The sequence below is a fragment of the Oncorhynchus keta genome, chromosome 9 (genome assembly GCF_023373465.1).
Source record: "Oncorhynchus keta strain PuntledgeMale-10-30-2019 chromosome 9, Oket_V2, whole genome shotgun sequence".
Lineage (NCBI taxonomy): Eukaryota > Metazoa > Chordata > Actinopteri > Salmoniformes > Salmonidae > Oncorhynchus > Oncorhynchus keta.
In genome coordinates, this window is record NC_068429.1 from 2,432,771 (window position 1) to 2,456,483 (window position 23,713).

The 23,713-nt window shown below is 43.1% G+C and overlaps 1 protein-coding gene across 1 annotated transcript in view; it reads left to right on the plus strand.

Moving 5' to 3' along the window:
- LOC118377883 (ciliary neurotrophic factor receptor subunit alpha-like) overlaps positions 1 to 23,713 on the plus strand; it is a 255,118-nt gene that overhangs the window by 174,870 nt on the left and 56,535 nt on the right. Inside the window, exon 6 of the mRNA XM_052526010.1 lies at positions 6,266 to 6,455. Within this exon, the coding sequence (XP_052381970.1) occupies positions 6,266 to 6,455 (190 nt within the window). The remainder of the gene's footprint in view (positions 1 to 6,265; positions 6,456 to 23,713) is intronic.

The window sequence follows — 23,713 nt, forward strand, 5'->3', positions numbered from 1 at the left end:
ATTACAGAGGACAGGGCTCACATTGATTATACTAGCTATATTACAGAGGACAGGCTATATTACAGAGGACAGGGCTCACATTGATTATACTAGCTATATTACAGAGGACAGGGCTCACATTGATTATACTAGCTATATTACAGAGGACAGGGCTCACATTGATTATACTAGCTATATTACAGAGGACAGGGCTCAGAGGACAGGGGCTCATTGATTATACTAGCTATATTACAGAGGACAGGGCTCACATTGATTATACTAGCTATATTACAGAGGACAGGGCTCACATTGATTATACTAGCTATATTACAGAGGACAGGGCTCACATTGATTATACTAGCTATATTACAGAGGACAGGGCTCACATTGATTATACTAGCTATATTACAGAGGACAGGGCTCACATTGATTATACTAGCTATATTACAGAGGACAGGGCTCACATTGATTATACTAGCTATATTACAGAGGACAGGGCTCACATTGATTATACTAGCTATATTACAGAGGACAGGGCTCACATTGATTATACTAGCTATATTACAGAGGACAGGGCTCACATTGATTATACTAGCTATATTACAGAGGACAGGGCTCACATTGATTATACTAGCTATATTACAGAGGACAGGGCTCACATTGATTATACTAGCTATATTACAGAGGACAGGGCTCACATTGATTATACTAGCTATATTACAGAGGACAGGGCTCACATTGATTATACTAGCTATATTACAGAGGACAGGGCTCACATTGATTATACTAGCTATATTACAGAGGACAGGGCTCACATTGATTATACTAGCTATATTACAGAGGACAGGGCTCACATTGATTATACAGCTATATTACAGAGGACAGGGCTCACATTGATTATACTAGCTATATTACAGAGGACAGGGCTCACATTGATTATACTAGCTATATTACAGAGGACAGGGCTCACATTGATTATACTAGCTATATTACAGAGGACAGGGCTCACATTGATTATACTAGCTATATTACAGAGGACAGGGCTCACATTGATTATACTAGCTATATTACAGAGGACAGGGCTCACATTGATTATACTAGCTATATTACAGAGGACAGGGCTCACATTGATTATACTAGCTATATTACAGAGGACAGGGCTCACATTGATTATACTAGCTATATTACAGAGGACAGGGCTCACATTGATTATACTAGCTATATTACAGAGGACAGGGCTCACATTGATTATACTAGCTATATTACAGAGGACAGGGCTCACATTGATTATACTACAGGGCTCACATATTATACAGAGGACAGGGACAGGGCTCACATTGATTATACTAGCTATATTACAGAGGACAGGGCTCACATTGATTATACTAGCTATATTACAGAGGACAGGGCTCACATTGATTATACTAGCTATATTACAGAGGACAGGGCTCACATTGATTATACTAGCTATATTACAGAGGACAGGGCTCACATTGATTATACTAGCTATATTACAGAGGACAGGGCTCACATTGATTATACTAGCTATATTACAGAGGACAGGGCTCACATTGATTATACTAGCTATATTACAGAGGACAGGGCTCACATTGATTATACTAGCTATATTACAGAGGACAGGGCTAGCTATATTACAGAGGACAGGGCTCACATTGATTATACTAGCTATATTACAGAGGACAGGGCTCACATTGATTATACTAGCTATATTACAGAGGACAGGGCTCACATTGATTATACTAGCTATATTACAGAGGACAGGGCTCACATTGATTATACTAGCTATATTACAGAGGACAGGGCTCACATTGATTATACTAGCTATATTACAGAGGACAGGGCTCACATTGATTATACTAGCTATATTACAGAGAGGACAGGGCTCACATTGATTACACTAGCTATATTACAGAGGACAGGGCTCACATTGATTATACTAGATATTACAGAGGACAGGGCTCACATTGATTACACTAGCTATATTACAGAGGACAGGGCTCACATTGATTACACTAGCTATATTACAGAGGACAGGGCTTTATTACAGAGGACAGGGCTCACATTGATTACACTAGCTATATTACAGAGGACAGGGCTCACATTGATTACACTAGCTATATTACAGAGGACAGGGCTCACATTGATTACACTAGCTATATTACAGAGGACAGGGCTCACATTGATTATACTAGCTATATTACAGAGGACAGGGCTCACATTGATTATACTAGCTATATTACAGAGGACAGGGCTCACATTGATTACACTAGCTATATTACAGAGGACAGGGCTCACATTGATTACACTAGCTATATTACAGAGGACAGGGCTCACATTGATTACACTAGCTATATTACAGAGGACAGGGCTCACATTGATTACACTAGCTATATTACAGAGGACAGGGCTCACATTGATTACACTAGCTATATTACAGAGGACAGGGCTCACATTGATTATACTACATATTACAGAGGACTAGCTATATTACAGATATTACAGGGCTCACATTGATTATACTACTAGCTATATTACAGAGGACAGGGCTCACATTGATTACACTAGCTATATTACAGAGGACAGGGCTCACATTGATTACACTAGCTATATTACAGAGGACAGGGCTCACATTGATTATACTAGCTATATTACAGAGGACAGGGCTCACATTGATTATACTAGCTATATTACAGAGGACAGGGCTCACATTGATTACACTAGCTATATTACAGAGGACAGGGCTCACATTGATTACACTAGCTATATTACAGAGGACAGGGCTCACATTGATTACACTAGCTATATTACAGAGGACAGGGCTCACATTGATTACACTAGCTATATTACAGAGGACAGGGCTCACATTGATTACACTAGCTATATTACAGAGGACAGGGCTCACATTGATTACACTAGCTATATTACAGAGGACAGGGCTCACATTGATTACACTAGCTATATTACAGAGGACAGGGCTCACATTGATTACACTAGCTATATTACAGAGGACAGGGCTCACATTGATTACACTAGCTATATTACAGAGGACAGGGCTCACATTGATTACACTAGCTATATTACAGAGGACAGGGCTCACATTGATTACACTAGCTATATTACAGAGGACAGGGCTATATTACAGAGGACAGGGCATTGATTACACTAGCTATATTACAGAGGACAGGGCTCACATTGATTATACTAGCTATATTACAGAGGACAGGGCTCACATTGATTATACTAGCTATATTACAGAGGACAGGGCTCACATTGATTATACTAGCTATATTACAGAGGACAGGGCTCACATTGATTATACTAGCTATATTACAGAGGACAGGGCTCACATTGATTATACTAGCTATATTACAGAGGACAGGGCTCACATTGATTATACTAGCTATATTACAGAGGACAGGGCTCACATTGATTATACTAGCTATATTACAGAGGACAGGGCTCACATTGATTATACTAGCTATATTACAGAGGACAGGGCTCACATTGATTATACTAGCTATATTACAGAGGACAGGGCTCACATTGATTATACTAGCTATATTACAGAGGACAGGGCTCACATTGATTATACTAGCTATATTACAGAGGACAGGGCTCAGGATTATACTAGCTATCACATTGATTATACTAGCTATATTACAGAGGACAGGGCTCACATTGATTATACTAGCTATATTACAGAGGACAGGGCTCACATTGATTATACTAGCTATATTACAGAGGACAGGGCTCACATTGATTATACTAGCTATATTACAGAGGACAGGGCTCACATTGATTATACTAGCTATATTACAGAGGACAGGGCTCACATTGATTATACTAGCTATATTACAGAGGACAGGGCTCACATTGATTATACTAGCTATATTACAGAGGACAGGGCTCACATTGATTATACTAGCTATATTACAGAGGACAGGGCTCACATTGATTATACTAGCTATATTACAGAGGACAGGGCTCACATTGATTATACTAGCTATATTACAGAGGACAGGGCTCACATTGATTATACTAGCTATATTACAGAGGACAGGGCTCACATTGATTATACTAGCTATATTACAGAGGACAGGGCTCACATTGATTATACTAGCTATATTACAGAGGACAGGGCTCACATTGATTATACTAGCTATATTACAGAGGACAGGGCTCACATTGATTATACTAGCTATATTACAGAGGACAGGGCTCACATTGATTATACTAGCTATATTACAGAGGACAGGGCTCACATTGATTATACTAGCTATATTACAGAGGACAGGGCTCACATTGATTATACTAGCTATATTACAGAGGACAGGGCTCACATTGATTATACTAGCTATATTACAGAGGACAGGGCTCACATTGATTATACTAGCTATATTACAGAGGACAGGGCTCACATTGATTATACTAGCTATATTACAGAGGACAGGGCTCACATTGATTATACTAGCTATATTACAGAGGACAGGGCTCACATTGATTATACTAGCTATATTACAGAGGACAGGGCTCACATTGATTATACTAGCTATATTACAGAGGACAGGGCTCACATTGATTATACTAGCTATATTACAGAGGACAGGGCTCACATTGATTATACTAGCTATATTACAGAGGACAGGGCTCACATTGATTATACTAGCTATATTACAGAGGACAGGGCTCACATTGATTATACTAGCTATATTACAGAGGACAGGGCTCACATTGATTATACTAGCTATATTACAGAGGACAGGGCTCACATTGATTATACTAGCTATATTACAGAGGACAGGGCTCACATTGATTATACTAGCTATATTACAGAGGACAGGGCTCACATTGATTATACTAGCTATATTACAGAGGACAGGGCTCACATTGATTATACTAGCTATATTACAGAGGACAGGGCTCACATTGATTACACTAGCTATATTACAGAGGACAGGGCTCACATTGATTATACTAGCTATATTACAGAGGACAGGGCTCACATTGATTATACTAGCTATATTACAGAGGACAGGGCTCACATTGATTATACTAGCTATATTACAGAGGACAGGGCTCACATTGATTATACTAGCTATATTACAGAGGACAGGGCTCACATTGATTATACTAGCTATATTACAGAGGACAGGGCTCACATTGATTATACTAGCTATATTACAGAGGACAGGGCTCACATTGATTATACTAGCTATATTACAGAGGACAGGGCTCACATTGATTACACTAGCTATATTACAGAGGACAGGGCTCACATTGATTATACTAGCTATATTACAGAGGACAGGGCTCACATTGATTATACTAGCTATATTACAGAGGACAGGGCTCACATTTCTTCCTGGACAGTAGACTGTATAATTGATATATGAAGTCGTGAACTAGGTGGGACGTCGATGGAATATTCTCCAAACCCTCATAAAACCCATGAAATGTGTCTTATCGCATGAGTCTTGAACATGAATATCGTATGTTGCCTACGTTCTGTGTGTTTGGTCGGACACTACATCCTAATCCTGAGTTCCACTCCCCTTTGTGCCCTCAGAACATCAGGTCATAGACTCTACAAGGTGTCGAAAGCATTCCACAGGGATGCTGGCCCATGTTGACTACAATGCTTCCCACAGTTGTGTCAAGTTGGCTGGATGTCCTTCAGGTGGTGAACCATTCTTGACACACAGGAAACTGTTGAGTGTGTAAAACCCAGCAGCGTTGCAGTTCTTGACACAATCTAACCAGTGCGCCTGGCACCTACTACCATACCCCGTTCAAAGACACTTAAATATTTTGTCTTGCAGTATTCAGTGACACTCAATATGTACCGTTTGTTGTTGTTGGGTGTTAATCCTCCATTCCCACATTTTCCCATTTATTTGATAAATGAAAAACCTTTGGTTCTGGTGGTCAGGCGTCATGTCAGGGGAAGTGGTGACGGTATGAGAGCAGCAGCCTGAGAGCAGCGTGTTGAAACTACACGTTGTTTCCTTCACAGACAGGTGGAGAACTGGTTATTTCCAGTGTAATAGTGTTTCCCTAAAGGAGATTTGTTTTCTCCATAATGGGTTGAAGTGCCTCTACTAATGCTGACCATGTGGTCCACATCAACAGTGATCCTCAGTATTGTTCGTTTGTTGTGTCATTTATTACATCACTTTGTTTTAATCAATAATATCACACTTCCTGTGTTTCTACCTCTTCTTTCTGATTGGCTGTCTGGTGCTTCTCTCTGATTGGTGTGTTTCAGGTGGAGTTGTCAGACAGTATGGCCCACACCATAACGGATGCGTATGCAGGGAAGGAGTACATCATCCAGGTGGCGGCTAAGGACATGGAGATCGGCACCTGGAGTGACTGGAGCGTCGCGGTGCATGCCACCCCCTGGATGGACAAACCCCAACAGATCCCCTCCACCACTGAGCAGGAACCACTCCACGGTACGTACCCCAACCCTGACCCCAACCCTGACCCAAACCCTGACCCCAACCCTGACCCCAACCCTGACCCAAACCTAACGTAAACAGATCCCTCCACCACTGAGCAGGAACCACTCCTCGGTACGTACCCCAACCCTGACCCAAACCCTGACCCAAACCCTGACCCCAACCCTGACCCCAACCCTGACCCTCAAACCACTAACGTAAACAGATCCCTCCACCACTGAGCAGGAACCACTCCTAAACAGATCCCTTCAACCCTGACCCAAACCCTGACCCCAACCCTGACCCCAACCCTGACCCAAACCTAACGTAAACAGATCCTCCACCACTGAGCAGAACCACACCTCGGTATGTACCCCAACCCTGACCCAAACCCTGACCCCAACCCTGACCCCAACCCTGACCCAAACAGATCCCCTCCACCACTGAGCAGGAACCACTTTTCTGCTACATACATTTTACAACCCTGACCCAAACCCTGACCCCAAACCTGACCCCAACCCTAACGTTAACAGATCCCCTCCACCAGTGAGCAGGAACCCACCTATCACCATAGACCCCAAACCTGACCCCAACCCTAACGTAAACAGATCCCCTCCACCAGTGAGCAGGAACCACACCTCGGTACGTACCCCAACCCTGACCCGAAACCTAACCTAAACAGATCCCTTCCACCAGTGAGCAGGAACCACTCCTCGGTATGTACCCCAATCCTAACCCAAACAGATTACCTCCACCACCGAGCAATAACTGCTCCTCTGTATGTAGCCATTACAACACACCCTCTTCGGAGGACACATTTTGATATTTTTTCAGCTTTTCTGCTACATACATTTTACATACATGGTAATTTTACATAAAGAATTCACATACCAATAATACATTAACAAGCAAAGCTCTTTAATCCCGCCCCTCAGCCACTCTCAGCCAATCCCACCTATCACCATAGACCTCAGCTCTTTAATCCCGCCACTCAGCCTCTCTCAGCCCATCCCACCTATCACCATAGACCTCAGCTCTTTTATCCCACCCCTCAGCCTCTCTCAACCCATCCCACCTATCACCATAGACCTCAGCTCGTTAATCCCACCCCTCAGCCACTCTCAGCCCATCCCACCTATCACCATAGACCTCAGCTCTTTAATCCCGCCCCTCAGTCACTCTCAGCCCATCCCACCTATCACCATAGACCTCAGCTCTTTAATCCCAGCCCTCAGTCACTCTCAGACCATCCCACCTATCACCATAGACCTCAGCTTTTTAATCCCACCCCTCAGCCACTCTCAGCCCATTCCACCTATCACCATAGACCTCAGCTCCTTAATCCCACCCCTCAGCCACTCTCAGCCTATCCCACCTATCACCATAGACCTCAGCTCTTTAATCCCTCCCTTTCAGCCACTCTCAGCTCATCCCACCTATCACCATAGACCTCAGCTCTTTAATCCCGCCCCTCAGCCACTCTCAGCCCATCCCACCTATCACCATAGACCTCAGCTCTTTAATCCCAGCCCTCAGCCACTCTCAGACCATCCCACCTATCATCATAGACCTCAGCTCTTTAATCCCAGCCCTCAGCCTCTGTCAGACCATCCCACCTATCACCATAGACCTCAGCTCTATAATCCCAGACCTCAGCCTCTGTCAGACCATCCCACCCATCACCATAGTCCACCCTCATTTGGTTTCCATGTGCTGTATATTTTTCCATTGTGCTGTGATGTTTTACATAATGTTTGAACCTCTCTAATCGTATAGTTTCCACCGATTGTGAGCTAAAGATTAAAACCTTCCCTACAGCTATTATTAGATTATTATTATTATTATTAGATTATTATTATTATTATTATATTATTTATTGACTGACTATGGCTTTCCAAATCGCCCAATTAACTATTTGTAATTATTATTATTATATTATATTATTATTATTATTTGTAAGGTATTTGTAAGGTTCATTTTCAGTGAATGTTGTGATTTTGTTTAACCATTCCTGAGCCTGTGACCAGAGACTAGCTACATAGGGGCAATACCAGAATAAATGACCTATTGATTACGTCTCTTCACAACAAAATCCACAGAGCTGAGATTGTTTAACGCCCCATATATACTGTACATTATAGCATTCTGTTGGTGGCAAGAATTTTGTAAATCATTTAAATAGTGTTGAATCAAGTGTTGTTTTTTGTACCATTTCTTAAACAGCGTGTCATGGAATCGGTACATCAAAAAATATCTTCCCATTTTTTTTGCAAACTGTATGGCTCAGCTGTCAACATTTTGTCCTCAAATGAAAGTGGAATATTTTTCTATTTATGCCAGTACCTTTCAGCCAATTTGTATCTTTCATATAGGGCAGACAAACAAGTTCCCTACCTTCTCCCTTTTCCTTCATGTTTGTGGTATTGATACAATCAGTTGGTTGTAACTTTGGATTGAGCAAACATTCACATATATTTTCAACAGCTACATATGTGACATACAGTACCAGTCAACAGTTTGGACACACCTACTGGACACACCTACTGGACACACCTACTGGACATACCTACTGGACACACCTACTGGACACCTACTGGACACACCTACTGGACATACCTACTGGACACACCTACTGGACACACCTACTGGACACACCTACTGGACACACCTACTGGACATACCTACTGGACACACCTACTGGACACACCTACTGGACACACCTACTGGACACACCTACTCATTCCGAGGTTTTTTATTATTTTTACTAGTTTCTACACTGTAGAATAATAGTGAAGACATCAAAACTATGAAATAACACACATGGAATTATGCAGTAACCAAAATGATCGGTGTCCTTTAGTAGTTGTTTGTTTGCAGCAACTCGACCATGAACGCCTGATTCACGCAGTCTCTGAACAGTTGATGTTGAGATGTGTCTGTTACTTGAACTCTGTGAAGCATTCAATTGGGCTGCAATCTGAGGTGCAGTTAACACTAAGGAATTTTCCTCTGCAGCAGAGGTAACTCTGGGTCCTCCTTTCATGTGGCAGTCACTTATTCATCATAGCGCTTGATGGTCTTTGCGACTTTACTTGAAGAAACTTTAAAAGTTCTTGAAATGTTCCTGATTGACTGAGCTTCATGTCTTAAAGAAATGATGGACTGTCATTTCTCTTTGCTTATTTGAGTTGTTCTTGCCATAATATGGACTTGGTCTTTTTCCAAACATGGCTATCTTCTGTATACCACCTCTACCTTGTCACAACACAACTGATTGGCTCAAAAGCATTAAGAAGGAATGGAATTCCACAAATTATTTTTTATCAAGGCACACCTGTTAATTGAAATGCATTCCAGGTGACTGCCTCATGAAGCTGGTTGAGAGAATGCAAAGAGTGTGCAAAGCTGTCAGTAAGGCAAAGGGTGGCTACTCTGAAGAATCTAAAATCTAAAATATATTTTCATTTATTTAACAATTTTTTGTTTACTACATGATTCCATGTGTGTTATTTCATAGTTTTGATGTCTTCACTATTATTCTACAATATATAAAATAGTCAAAAATAAAGAAAACCCCTTGAATGAGTATGTGTCCAAACTTTTGACTGGTACTGTGTGTTGTGCAGAAAAAAAGTAAATTATGAAATATGTTGTCTTAGTTAAGAAGAAATTGTCATCCAATATGCTTTGATTAAATTTCCAATATCCCTGTCAACGAGGAAATTCTGTAAGAGTTATATGGAGGCCAATGAGATGGCGGTCCGATCGCATTCGGTCTCCTATTAACACTTTTTTAAAAACTTTTGACGCCAACAAGAACAAGACCAGGAAGTAATCTTGATTAAGAATCCTCCATCTATATCTCACTAGGTCAGGCTCTTTCAGCCTACATATATCCACTAGTTCTAATGTATCTATTATCTTTGATAGTTTGTGGTGTGATTTCCTTTATGGTCCATTTGAGGTACTTAAAAACATATTATAATCTCCCACCATAGTAGATGAATTCATTGCTTGTGAGCTCAATAGATTAGTATATCTATATTTGAAGAGGTGTGGATCATCATTATTTGGCCCATATAGAGTGTGGATCATCATTATTTGGCCCATATAGAGTGTGGATCATCATTAGTTGGCCCATATAGAGTGTGGATCATCATTGTTTGGCCCATATAGAGTGTGGATCATAATTGTTTGGCCCATATAGAGTGTGGATCATCATTGTTTGGCCCATATAGAGTGTGGATCATCATTATTTGGCCCATATAGAGTGTGGATCATCATTATTTGGCCCATATAGAGTGTGGATCATCATTGTTTGGCCCATATAGAGTGTGGATCATCATTGTTTGGCCCATATAGAGTGTGGATCATCATTGTTTGGCCCATATAGAGTGTGGATCATCATTGTTTGGCCCATATAGAGTGTGGATCATCATTATTTGGCCCATATAGAGTGTGGATCATCATTGTTTGGCCCATATAGAGTGTGGATCATCATTGTTTGGCCCATATAGGGTGTGGATCATCATTGTTTGGCCCATATAGAGTGTGGATCATCATTGTTTGGCCCATATAGAGTGTGGATCATCATTATTTGGCCCATATAGGTATATCACCCTTTTTCAATTTTCCCGAACTGCCTGTAGCTCAGGACCTGAAGCAAGGATATGCATACTCTTTTGTACCACTTGAAAGGAAATACTTTGAAGTTTGTGGAAATGTGAAAGGAATGTAGGAGAATATAACACAATAGATCTGGTAAAAGTGAAAGGAATGTAGGAGAATATAACACAATAGATCTGGTAAAAGAAAAATACAAAGTAAAAAACAACCGTTTATTTTTCACTCTGGTTGTAATTCCGATGGTATCCACAAGATGGCAGCAGTGTATGTGCCATGTTTCAGACGGATAATATGAGCAAACTATATGACATTTAGTGTGAAGTCACCCAGGTACATTTGGACAATTCGTGAAGGAGACATTTACATTCACATTACATTTTTCTGCAAGAATATCATCAAATCTGTGTACTTGGACCTTGATTTAGCTTTTCCAGTATTAGTAGCCATATGATAAGATCATCATTTGCAAACACCCAGTTTTCAAAACTTCATATTCTTGTAATTTTTGTCCAAAAGGAAAAGGCTGGTTGTCGTACAAGGTTAGCAGCTACATCTTGGCGACAGATAGCCCAGCTCATTGGCTATCTAGCTAGCTTTGTTTAACCCCGATTGGTGCTGATTTGACAAAGTTACAGTCAATGAAGTGCACCCGCGTCATCGGTGCTCCTTGAAGGCGTCGCTCTCAGACCAAATTTGGTGTCCTATAGGATATACTCCCCCCTCCCCCGAATGATATAGGGAAGTCTGATTACATTCTAGCTGTTACTGTTTTTTATCTGTCCTGTTGCTTTACCTGTACAGAGTGTCCTGTTGCTTTACCTCTACCCGTACAATGTCCTGTTGCTTTACCTCTACCTGTACAATGTCCTGTTGCTTTACCTCTAACTGTACAGAGTGTCCTGTTGCTTTACCTCTACCTGTACAGAGTGTCCTGTTGCTTTACCTCTACCTGTACAGATGTCCTGTTGCTTTACCTCTACCTGTACAATGTCCTGTTGCTTTACCTCTACCTGTACAGAGTGTCCTGTTGCTTTACCTCTACCTGTACAGAGTGTCCTGTTGCTTTACCTCTACCTGTACAGAGTGTCCTGTTGCTTTACCTCTACCTGTACAGTCCTGTTGCTTTTAGTGTCCTGTTGCTTTACCTCTACCTGTACAATGTCCTGTTGCTTTACCTCTACCTGTACAATGTCCTGTTGCTTTACCTCTAACTGTACAGAGTGTCCTGTTGCTTTACCTCTACCTGTACAGAGTGTCCTGTTGCTTTACCTCTACCTGTACAGAGTGTCCTGTTGTTGCTTTACCTCTACCTGTACAATGTCCTGTTGCTTTACCTCTAACTGTACAGAGTGTCCTGTTGTTTACCTCTACCTGTACAGAGTGTCCTGTTGCTTTACCTCTACCTGTACAGAGTGTCCTGTTGCTTTACCTCTACCTGTACAATGTCCTGTTGCTTTACCTCTACCTGTACAGAGTGTCATGTTGCTTTACCTCTACCTGTACAGAGTGTCCTGTTGCTTTACCTCTACCTGTACAATGTCCTGTTGCTTTACCTCTACCTGTATAATGTCCTGTTGCTTTACCTCTAACCTGTACAAGTGTCCTGTTGCTTTACCTACCTCTACCTGTACAGAGTGTCCTGTTGCTTTACCTCTACCTGTACAGAGTGTCCTGTTGCTTTACCTCTACCTATACAGTGTCCTGTTGCTTTACCTCTACCTGTACAGAGTGTCCTGTTGCTTTACCTCTACCTGTACAGAGTGTCCTGTTGCTTTACCTCTACCTGTACAGTGTCCTGTTGCTTTACCTCTACCTGTACAGAGTGTCCTGTTGCTTTACCTCTACCTGTACAGAGTGTCCTGTTGCTTTACCTCTACCTGTACAATGTCCTGTTGCTTTACCTCTACCTGTACAATGTCCTGTTGCTTTACCTCTACCTGTACAGAGTGTCCTGTTGCTTTACCTCTACCTGTACCTGTTGCTTTACCTCTATGTCCTGTTGCTTTACCTCTACCTGTACAGAGTGTCCTGTTGCTTTACCTCTACCTGTACAGAGTGTCCTGTTGCTTTACCTCTACCTGTACAATGTCCTGTTGCTTTACCTCTACCTGTATAATGTCCTGTTGCTTTACCTCTAACTGTACAGAGTGTCCTGTTGCTTTACCTCTACCTGTACATAGTGTCCTGTTGCTTTACCTCTACCTGTACAATGTCCTGTTGCTTTACCTCTACCTGTACAGAGTGTCCTGTTGCTTTACCTCTACCTGTTCAGAGTGTCCTGTTACTTTACCTCTACCTGTACAGAGTGTCCTGTTGCTTTACCTCTACCTGTACAGAGTGTCCTGTTGCTTTACCTCTACCTGTACAATGTCCTGTTGCTTTACCTCTACCTGTACATAGTGTCCTGTTGCTTTACCTATACCTGTACAGAGTGTCCTTTTGCTTTACCTCTACCTGTACAATGTCCTGTTGCTTTACCTCTACCTGTACATAGTGTCCTGTTGCTTTACCTCTACCTGTACAGAGTGTCCTGTTGCTTTACCTCTACCTGTACAGAGTGTCCTGTTGCTTTACCTCTACCTGTACAATGTCCTGTTGCTTTACCTCTACCTGTACAGAGTGTCCTGTTGCTTTACCTCTATCTGTACAATGTCATGTTGCTTTACCTCTACCTGTACAGAGTGTCATGTTGCTTTACCTCTACCTGTACAATGTCCTGTTGCTTTACCTCTACCTGTACAGAGTGTCATGTTGCTTTACCTCTACCTGTACACAGTGTCCTGTTGCTTTACATCTACCTGTACAATGTCCTGTTGCTTTACCTCTAACTGTACAGAGTGTCCTGTTGCTTTACCTCTACCTGTACAGAGTGTCGTGTTGCTTTACCTCTACCTGTATAGAGTGTCCTGTTGCTTTACCTCTACCTGTACAGAGTGTCCTGTTGCTTTACCTCTACCTGTACAATGTCCTGTTGCTTTACCTCTACCTGTACATAGTGTCCTGTTGCTTTACCTCTACCTGTACAATGTCCTGTTGCTTTACCTCTACCTGTACAGAGTGTCCTGTTGCTTTACCTCTACCTGTACAGAGTGTCCTGTTGCTTTACCTCTACCTGTACAATGTCCTGTTGCTTTACCTCTACCTGTACAATGTCCTGTTGCTTTACCTCTACCTGTACAATGTCCTGTTGCTTTACCTCTACCTGTACAATGTCCTGTTGCTTTACCTCTACCTGTACAATGTCCTGTTGCTTTACCTCTACCTGTACAATGTCCTGTTGCTTTACCTCTACCTGTACAGTGTCCTGTTGCTTTACCTCTACCTGTACAGAGTGTCCTGTTGCTTTACCTCTACCTGTACAATGTCCTGTTGCTTTACCTCTACCTGTACAGAGTGTCCTGTTGCTTTACCTCTATCTGTACAATGTCCTGTTGCTTTACCTCTACCTGTACAGAGTGTCCTGTTGCTTTACCTCTACCTGTACAATGTCCTGTTGCTTTACCTCTACCTGTACAATGTCCTGTTGCTTTACCTCTACCTGTACAATGTCCTGTTGCTTTACCTCTACCTGTACAGAGTGTCCTGTTGCTTTACCTCTACCTGTACAATGTCCTGTTGCTTTACCTCTACCTGTACAGAGTGTCCTGTTGCTTTACCTCTACCTGTACAATGTCCTGTTGCTTTACCTCTACCTGTACAATGTCCTGTTGCTTTACCTCTACCTGTACAATGTCCTGTTGCTTTACCTCTACCTGTACAGAGTGTCCTGTTGCTTTACCTCTACCTGTACAATGTCCTGTTGCTTTACCTCTACCTGTACAGAGTGTCCTGTTGCTTTACCTCTATCTGTACAATGTCCTGTTGCTTTACCTCTACCTGTACAGTGTCCTGTTGCTTTACCTCTACCTGTACAGAGTGTCCTGTTGCTTTACCTCTACCTGTACAGAGTGTCCTGTTGCTTTACCTCTACCTGTACAATGTCCTGTTGCTTTACCTCTACCTGTACAATGTCCTGTTGCTTTACCTCTACCTGTACAGAGTGTCCTGTTGCTTTACCTATACCTGTACAGAGTGTCCTGTTGCTTTAAATCTACCTGTACAATGTCCAGTTGCTTTACCTCTACCTGTACAATGTCCTGTTGCTTTACCTCTACCTGTACAGAGTGTCCTGTTGCTTTACCTCTGCCTTTACAGAGTGTCCTGTTGCTTTACCTCTACCTGTACAGAGTGTCCTGTTGCTTTACCTCTACCTGTACAGAGTGTCCTGTTGCTTTACCTCTACCTGTACAATGTCCTGTTGCTTTACCTCTACCTATACAGAGTGTCCTGTTGCTTTACCTCTATCTGTACAATGTCCTGTTGCTTTACCTCTACCTGTACAGAGTGTCCTCTTGCTTTACCTCTACCTGTACAGAGTGTCCTGTTGCTTTACCTCTACCTGTACAGAGTGTCCTGTTGCTTTACCTCTACCTGTACAGAGTGTCCTGTTGCTTTACCTCTACCTGTACAATGTCCTGTTGCTTTACCTCTACCTGTACATAGTGTCCTGTTGCTTTACCTCTACCTGTACAATGTCCTGTTGCTTTACCTCTACCTGTACAATGTCCTGTTGCTTTACCTCTACCTGTACAATGTCCTGTTGCTTTACCTCTACCTGTACAGAGTGTCCTGTTGCTTTACCTCTACCTGTACAGAGTGTCCTGTTGCTTTACCTCTACCTGTACAGAGTGTCCTGTTAATTTAAATCTACCTGTAAATAGTGTCCTGTTGCTTTACCTCTACCTGTACAGAGTGTCCTGTTGCTTTACCTCTACCTGTACAGAGTGTCCTGTTAATTTAAATCTACCTGTACAGAGTGTCCTGTTGCTTTACCTCTACCTGTACAGAGTGTCCTGTTGCTTTACCTCTACCTGTACAGAGTGTCCTGTTGCTTTACCTCTACCTGTACAGAGTGTCCTGTTGCTTTACCTCTACCTGTACAGAGTGTCCTGTTGCTTTACCTCTACCTGTACAATGTCCTGTTGCTTTACCTCTACCTATACAGAGTGTCCTGTTGCTTTACCTCTATCTGTACAATGTCCTGTTGCTTTACCTCTACCTGTACAGAGTGTCCTCTTGCTTTACCTCTACCTGTACAGAGTGTCCTGTTGCTTTAAATCTACCTGTACATAGTGTCCTGTTGCTTTACCTCTACCTGTACAGAGTGTCCTGTTGCTTTACCTCTATCTGTACAATGTCCTGTTGCTTTACCTCTACCTGTACAGAGTGTCCTGTTGCTTTACCTCTACCTGTACAGAGTGTCCTGTTGCTTTACCTCTACCTGTACAGAGTGTCCTGTTAATTTAAATCTACCTGTACATAGTGTCCTGTTGCTTTACCTCTACCTGTACAGAGTGTCCTGTTGCTTTACCTCTACCTGTACAGAGTGTCCTGTTGCTTTACCTCTACCTGTACAGAGTGTCCTGTTGCTTTACCTGTACCTGTACAGAGTGTCCTGCTGCTTTACCTGTACAGAGTGTCCTGCTGCTTTACCTGTACCTGTACAGAGTGTCCTGTTGCTCTACCTGTACAGAGTGTCCTGTTGCTTTACCTGTACAGAGTGTCCTGTTGCTTTACCTGTACAGAGTGTCCTGTTTGCATTACCTCTACCTGTACAGAGTGTCCTGTTGCTTTACCTGTACAGAGTGTCCTGTTGCTTTACCTGTACAGAGTGTCCTGTTGCTTTACCTGTACAGAGTGTCCTGTTGCTTTACCTGTACAGAGTGTCCTGTTGCTTTTCCTGTACAGAGTGTCCTGCTGCTTTACCTGTATAGAGTGTCCTCTTGCTCTACCTGTACAGTGTCCTGTTGCTTTACCTATACAGAGTGTCCTGTTGCTTTACCTCTACCTTTACAGAGTGTCCTGTTGCTTTACCTCTACCTGTACAGAGCGTCCTCTTTGCATTACCTCTACCTGTACAGAGTGTCCTGTTGCTTTACCTGTACAGAGTGTCCTGTTGCTTTTCCTGTACAGAGTGTCCTGTTGCTTTACCTGTACAGAATGTCCTGTTGCTTTACCTCTACATGTACAGAGTGTCCTGTTGCTTTACCTCTACCTGTACAGAGTGTCCTGTTGCATTACCTGTACAGAGTGTCCTGTTGCTTTACCTGTACAGAGTGTCCTGTTGCTTTACCTGTACAGAGTGTCCTGTTGCTTTACCTGTACAGAGTGTCCTGTTGCTTTACCTGTACAGAGTGTCCTGTTGCTTTACCTGTACAGAGTGTCCTGTTGCTTTACCTGTACAGAGTGTCCTGTTGCTTTACCTGTACAGAGTGTCCTGTTGCTTTACCTGTACAGAGTGTCCTGTTGCTTTTCCTGTACAGAGTGTCCTGCTGCTTTACCTGTATAGAGTGTCCTCTTGCTCTACCTGTACAGTGTCCTGTTGCTTTACCTATACAGAGTGTCCTGTTGCTTTACCTCTACCTGTACAGAGTGTCCTGTTGCTTTACCTCTACCAGTACAGAGTGTCCTGTTGCTTTACCTCTACCTGTACAGAGCGTCCTCTTTGCATTACATCTACCTGTACAGAGTGTCCTGTTGCTTTACCTGTACAGAGTGTCCTGTTGCTTTACCTGTACAGAGTGTCCTCTTTGCATTACCTCTACCTGTACAGAGTGTCCTGTTGCTTTACCTGTACAGAGTGTCCTGTTGCTTTACCTGTACAGAGTGTCCTGTTGCTTTACCTGTACAGAGTGTCCTGTTGTTTTACATTTACAGAGTGTCCTGTTGTTTTACATTTACAGAGTGTCCTGTTGCATTACCTGTACAGAGTGTCCTGTTGCTTTTTCATCTACCTGTACAGTGTCCTGTTGCTTTACCTGTACAGAGTGTCCTGTTGCTTTTCCTGTACAGAGTGTCCTGTTGCTTTACCTGTACAGAGTGTCCTGTTGCTTTACCTGTACAGAGTGTCCTGTTGCTCTCCCTGTACAGTGTCCTGTTGCTTTACCTCTACCTGTACAGAGTGTCCTGTTGCTTTACCTCTACCTGTACAGAGTGTCCTGTTGCTTTACCTCTAACTGTACAGAGTGTCCTGTTGCTTTACCTCTACCTGTACAGAGTGTCCTGTTGCTTTACCTCTACCTGTACAGAGTGTTCTGTTGCTTTACCTCTACCTGTACAATGTCCTGTTGCTTTACCTTTACCTGTACAATGTCCTGTTGCTTTACCTCTACCTGTACAGAGTGTCCTGTTGCTTTACCTCTATCTGTGCAATGTCCTGTTGCTTTACCTCTACCTGTACAGAGTGTCCTGTTGCTTTACCTCTACCTGTACAATGTCCTGTTGCTTTACCTCTACCTGTACAATGTCCTGTTGCTTTACCTCTACCTGTACAGAGTGTCCTGTTGCTTTACCTCTACCTGTACAATGTCCTGTTGCTTTACCTCTACCTGTACAGTGTCCTGTTGCTTTACCTCTACCTGTACAGAGTGTCCTGTTGCTTTACCTCTACCTGTACAATGTCCTGTTGCTTTACCTCTACCTGTACAGAGTGTCCTGTTGCTTTACCTCTACCTGTACAGAGTGTCCTGTTGCTTTACCTCTACCTGTACAGAGTGTCCTGTTGCTTTACCTCTACCTGTACAATGTCCTGTTGCTTTACCTCTACCTGTACAATGTCCTGTTGCTTTACCTCTACCTGTACAGAGTGTCCTGTTGCTTTACCTCTACCTGTACAGAGTGTCCTGTTGCTTTACCTCTACCTGTACAATGTCCTGTTGCTTTACCTCTACCTGTACAGAGTGTCCTGTTGCTTTACCTCTACCTGTACAGAGTGTCCTGTTGCTTTACCTCTACCTGTACAATGTCCTGTTGCTTTACCTCTACATGTACAGAATGTTCTGTTGATTTACCTCTACCTGTACAAAGTGTCCTGTTGCTTTACCTCTACCTGTACAATGTAATTTTGCTTCACCTCTACCTGTACAGATTGCCTGTTGCTTTATCTCTACCTGTACAATGTCCTGTTGCTTTACCTCTACCTGTACAGATTGTCCTGTTGCTTTACCTCTACCTGTACAGTGTCCTGTTGCTTTACCTCTACCTGTACAGAGTGTCCTGTTGCTTTACCTCTACCTGTACAATGTCCTGTTGCTTTACCTCTACCTGTATAATGTCCTGTTGCTTTACCTCTACCTGTACAGAGTGTCCTGTTGCTTTACCTCTACCTGTACAATGTCCTGTTGCTTTACCTCTACCTGTACAGAGTGTCCTGTTGCTTTACCTCTACCTGTACAGAGTGTCCTGTTGCTTTACCTCTACCTGTACAATGTCCTGTTGCTTTACCTCTACCTGTACAGAGTGTCCTGTTGCTTTACCTCTACCTGTACAATGTCCTGTTGCTTTACCTCTACCTGTACAGAGTGTCCTGTTGCTTTACCTCTACCTGTACAATGTCCTGTTGCTTTACCTCTACCTGTACAGAATGTCCTGTTGCTTTACCTCTACCTGTACAGTGTCCTGTTGCTTTACCTCTACCTGTACAGAGTGTCCTGTTGCTTTACCTCTACCTGTACAGAGTGTCCTGTTGCTTTACCTCTACCTGTACAATGTCCTGTTGCTTTACCTCTACCTGTACAATGTCCTGTTGCTTTACCTCTACCTGTACAGAGTGTCCTGTTGCTTTACCTCTACCTGTACAGAGTGTCCTGTTGCTTTACCTCTACCTGTACAGAGTGTCCTGTTGCTTTACCTCTACCTGTACAGAGTGTCCTGTTGCTTTACCTCTACCTGTACAATGTCCTGTTGCTTTACCTCTACCTGTACAGAGTGTCCTGTTGCTTTACCTCTACCTGTACAATGTCCTGTTGCTTTACCTCTACCTGTACAGAGTGTCCTGTTGCTTTACCTCTACCTGTACAATGTCCTGTTGCTTTACCTCTACCTGTACAGAGTGTCCTGTTGCTTTACCTCTACCTGTACAGAGTGTCCTGTTGCTTTACCTCTACCTGTACAGAGTGTCCTGTTGCTTTACCTCTACCTGTACAATGTCCTGTTGCTACCTCTACCTGTACAGAGTGTCCTGTTGCTTTTACCTCTACCTGTACAGAGTGTCCTGTTGCTTTACCTCTACCTGTACAATGTCCTGTTGCTTTACCTCTACCTGTACATAGTGTCCTGTTGCTTTACCTCTACCTGTACAGAGTGTCCTGTTGCTTTACCTCTACCTGTACAGAGTGTCCTGTTGCTTTACCTCTACCTGTACAATGTCCTGTTGCTTCACCTCTACCTGTACAGAGTGTCCTGTTGCTTTACCTCTACCTGTACAGAGTGTCCTGTTGCTTTACCTCTACCTGTACAATGTCCTGTTGCTTTACCTCTACCTGTACAGAGTGTCCTGTTGCTTTACCTCTCTGTACAATGTCCTGTTGCTTTACCTCTACCTGTACAGAGTGTCCTGTTGCTTTACCTCTCTGTACAATGTCCTGTTGCTTTACCTCTACCTGTACAGAGTGTCCTGTTGCTTTACCTCTACCTGTACAATGTCCTGTTGCTTTACCTCTACCTGTACAATATCCTGTTGCTTTACCTCTACCTGTACATAGTGTCCTGTTGCTTTACCTCTACCTGTACAGAGTGTCCTGTTGCTTTACCTCTACCTGTACAGAGTGTCCTGTTGCTTTACCTCTACCTGTACAGAGTGTCCTGTTGCTTTACCTCTACCTGTACAGAGTGTCCTGTTGCTTTACCTCTACCTGTACAGAGTGTCCTGTTGCTTTACCTCTACCTGTACAGAGTGTCCTGTTGCTTTACCTCTACCTGTACAGAGTGTCCTGTTGCTTTACCTCTACCTGTACAGAGTGTCCTGTTGCTTTACCTCTACCTGTACAATGTCCTGTTGCTTTACCTCTACCTGTACATAGTGTCCTGTTGCTTTACCTCTACCTGTACATAGTGTCCTGTTGCTTTACCTCTACCTGTATAATGTCCTGTTGCTTTACCTCTACCTGTACAGAGTGTCCTGTTGCTTTACCTCTACCTGTACAGTGTCCTGTTGCTTTACCTCTACCTGTACAGAGTGTCCTGTTGCTTTACCTCTACCTGTACAGAGTGTCCTGTTGCTTTACCTCTACCTGTACAATGTCCTGTTGCTTTACCTCTACCTGTACAATGTCCTGTTGCTTTACCTCTACCTGTACAGAGTGTCCTGTTGCTTTACCTCTACCTGTACAGAGTGTCCTGTTGCTTTACCTCTACCTGTACAGAGTGTCCTGTTGCTTTACCTCTACCTGTACAGAGTGTCCTGTTGCTTTACCTCTACCTGTACAATGTCCTGTTGCTTTACCTCTACCTGTACAGAGTGTCCTGTTGCTTTACCTCTACCTGTACAATGTCCTGTTGCTTTACCTCTACCTGTACATAGTGTCCTGTTGCTTTACCTCTACCTGTACAATGTCCTGTTGCTTTACCTCTACCTGTACAGAGTGTCCTGTTGCTTTACCTCTACCTGTACAATGTCCTGTTGCTTTACCTCTACCTGTACAGAGTGTCCTGTTGCTTTACCTCTACCTGTACAGAGTGTCCTGTTGCTTTACCTCTACCTGTACAATGTCCTGTTGCTTTACCTCTACCTGTACAATGTCCTGTTGCTTTACCTCTACCTGTACAGAGTGTCCTGTTGCTTTACCTCTACCTATACAGTGTCCTGTTGCTTTACCTCTACCTGTACAGAGTGTCCTGTTGCTTTACCTCTACCTGTACAGAGTGTCCTGTTGCTTTACCTCTACCTGTACAGTGTCCTGTTGCTTTACCTCTACCTGTACAGAGTGTCCTGTTGCTTTACCTCTACCTGTACAGAGTGTCCTGTTGCTTTACCTCTACCTGTACAGATGTCCTGTTGCTTTACCTCTACCTGTACAGAGTGTCCTGTTGCTTTACCTCTACCTGTACAGAGTGTCCTGTTGCTTTACCTCTACCTGTACAATGTCCTGTTGCTTTACCTCTACCTGTACAGAGTGTCCTGTTGCTTTACCTCTACCTGTACAGAGTGTCCTGTTGCTTTACCTCTACCTGTACAATGTCCTGTTGCTTTACCTCTACCTGTACAGAGTGTCCTGTTGCTTTACCTCTACCTGTACAATGTCCTGTTGCTTTACCTCTACCTGTACAGAGTGTCCTGTTGCTTCACCTCTACCTGTACAGAGTGTCCTGTTGCTTTACCTCTACCTGTACACAGTGTCCTGTTGCTTTACCTCTACCTGTACAGAGTGTCCTGTTGCTTTACCTCTATCTGTACAATGTCCTGTTGCTTTACCTCTACCTGTACAGAGTGTCCTGTTGCTTTACCTCTATCTGTACAATGTCCTGTTGCTTTACCTCTACCTGTACAGAGTGTCCTGTTGCTTTACCTCTATCTGTACAATGTCATGTTGCTTTACCTCTACCTGTACAGAGTGTCATGTTGCTTTACCTCTACCTGTACACAGTGTCCTGTTGCTTTACCTAAACCTGTACAGAGTGTCCTGTTGCTTTACCTCTACCTGTACAGAGTGTCCTGTTGCTTTACCTAAACCTGTACAGAGTGTCCTGTTGCTTTACCTCTACCTGTACAGAGTGTCCTGTTGCTTTACCTCTACCTGTACAGAGTGTCCTGTTGCTTTACCTCTACCTGTACAGAGTGTCCTGTTGCTTTACCTCTACCTGTATAGAGTGTCCTGTTGCTTTAAATCTACCTGTACAATGTCCAGTTGCTTTACCTCTACCTATACAGTGTCCTGTTGCTTTACCTCTACCTGTACAGAGTGTCCTGTTGCTTTACCTCTACCTGTACAGAGTGTCCTGTTGCTTTACCTCTACCTGTACAATGTCCTGTTGCTTTACCTCTACCTGTACAGAGTGTCCTGTTGCTTTACCTCTACCTGTACAATGTCCTGTTGCTTTACCTCTACCTGTACAGAGTGTCCTGTTGCTTTACCTCTACCTGTACAATGTCCTGTTGCTTTACCTCTACCTGTACAATGTCCTGTTGCTTTACCTCTACCTGTACAATGTCCTGTTGCTTTACCTCTACCTGTACAGAGTGTCCTGTTGCTTTACCTCTACCTGTACAATGTCCTGTTGCTTTACCTCTACCTGTACAGAGTGTCCTGTTGCTTTACCTCTATCTGTACAATGTCCTGTTGCTTTACCTCTACCTGTACAGTGTCCTGTTGCTTTACCTCTACCTGTACAGAGTGTCCTGTTGCTTTACCTCTCTGTACAATGTCCTGTTGCTTTACCTCTACCTGTACAGAGTGTCCTGTTGCTTTACCTCTACCTGTACAGAGTGTCCTGTTGCTTTAAATCTACCTGTACAATGTCCAGTTGCTTTACCTCTACCTGTACAATGTCCTGTTGCTTTACCTCTACCTGTACAGAGTGTCCTGTTGCTTTACCTCTACCTGTACAGAGTGTCCTGTTGCTTTACCTCTGCCTGTACAGAGTGTCCTGTTGCTTTACCTCTACCTGTACAGAGTGTCCTGTTGCTTTACCTCTACCTGTACATAGTGTCCTGTTGCTTTACCTCTACCTGTACAATGTCCTGTTGCTTTACCTCTACCTATACAGAGTGTCCTGTTGCTTTACCTCTATCTGTACAATGTCCTGTTGCTTTACCTCTACCTGTACAGAGT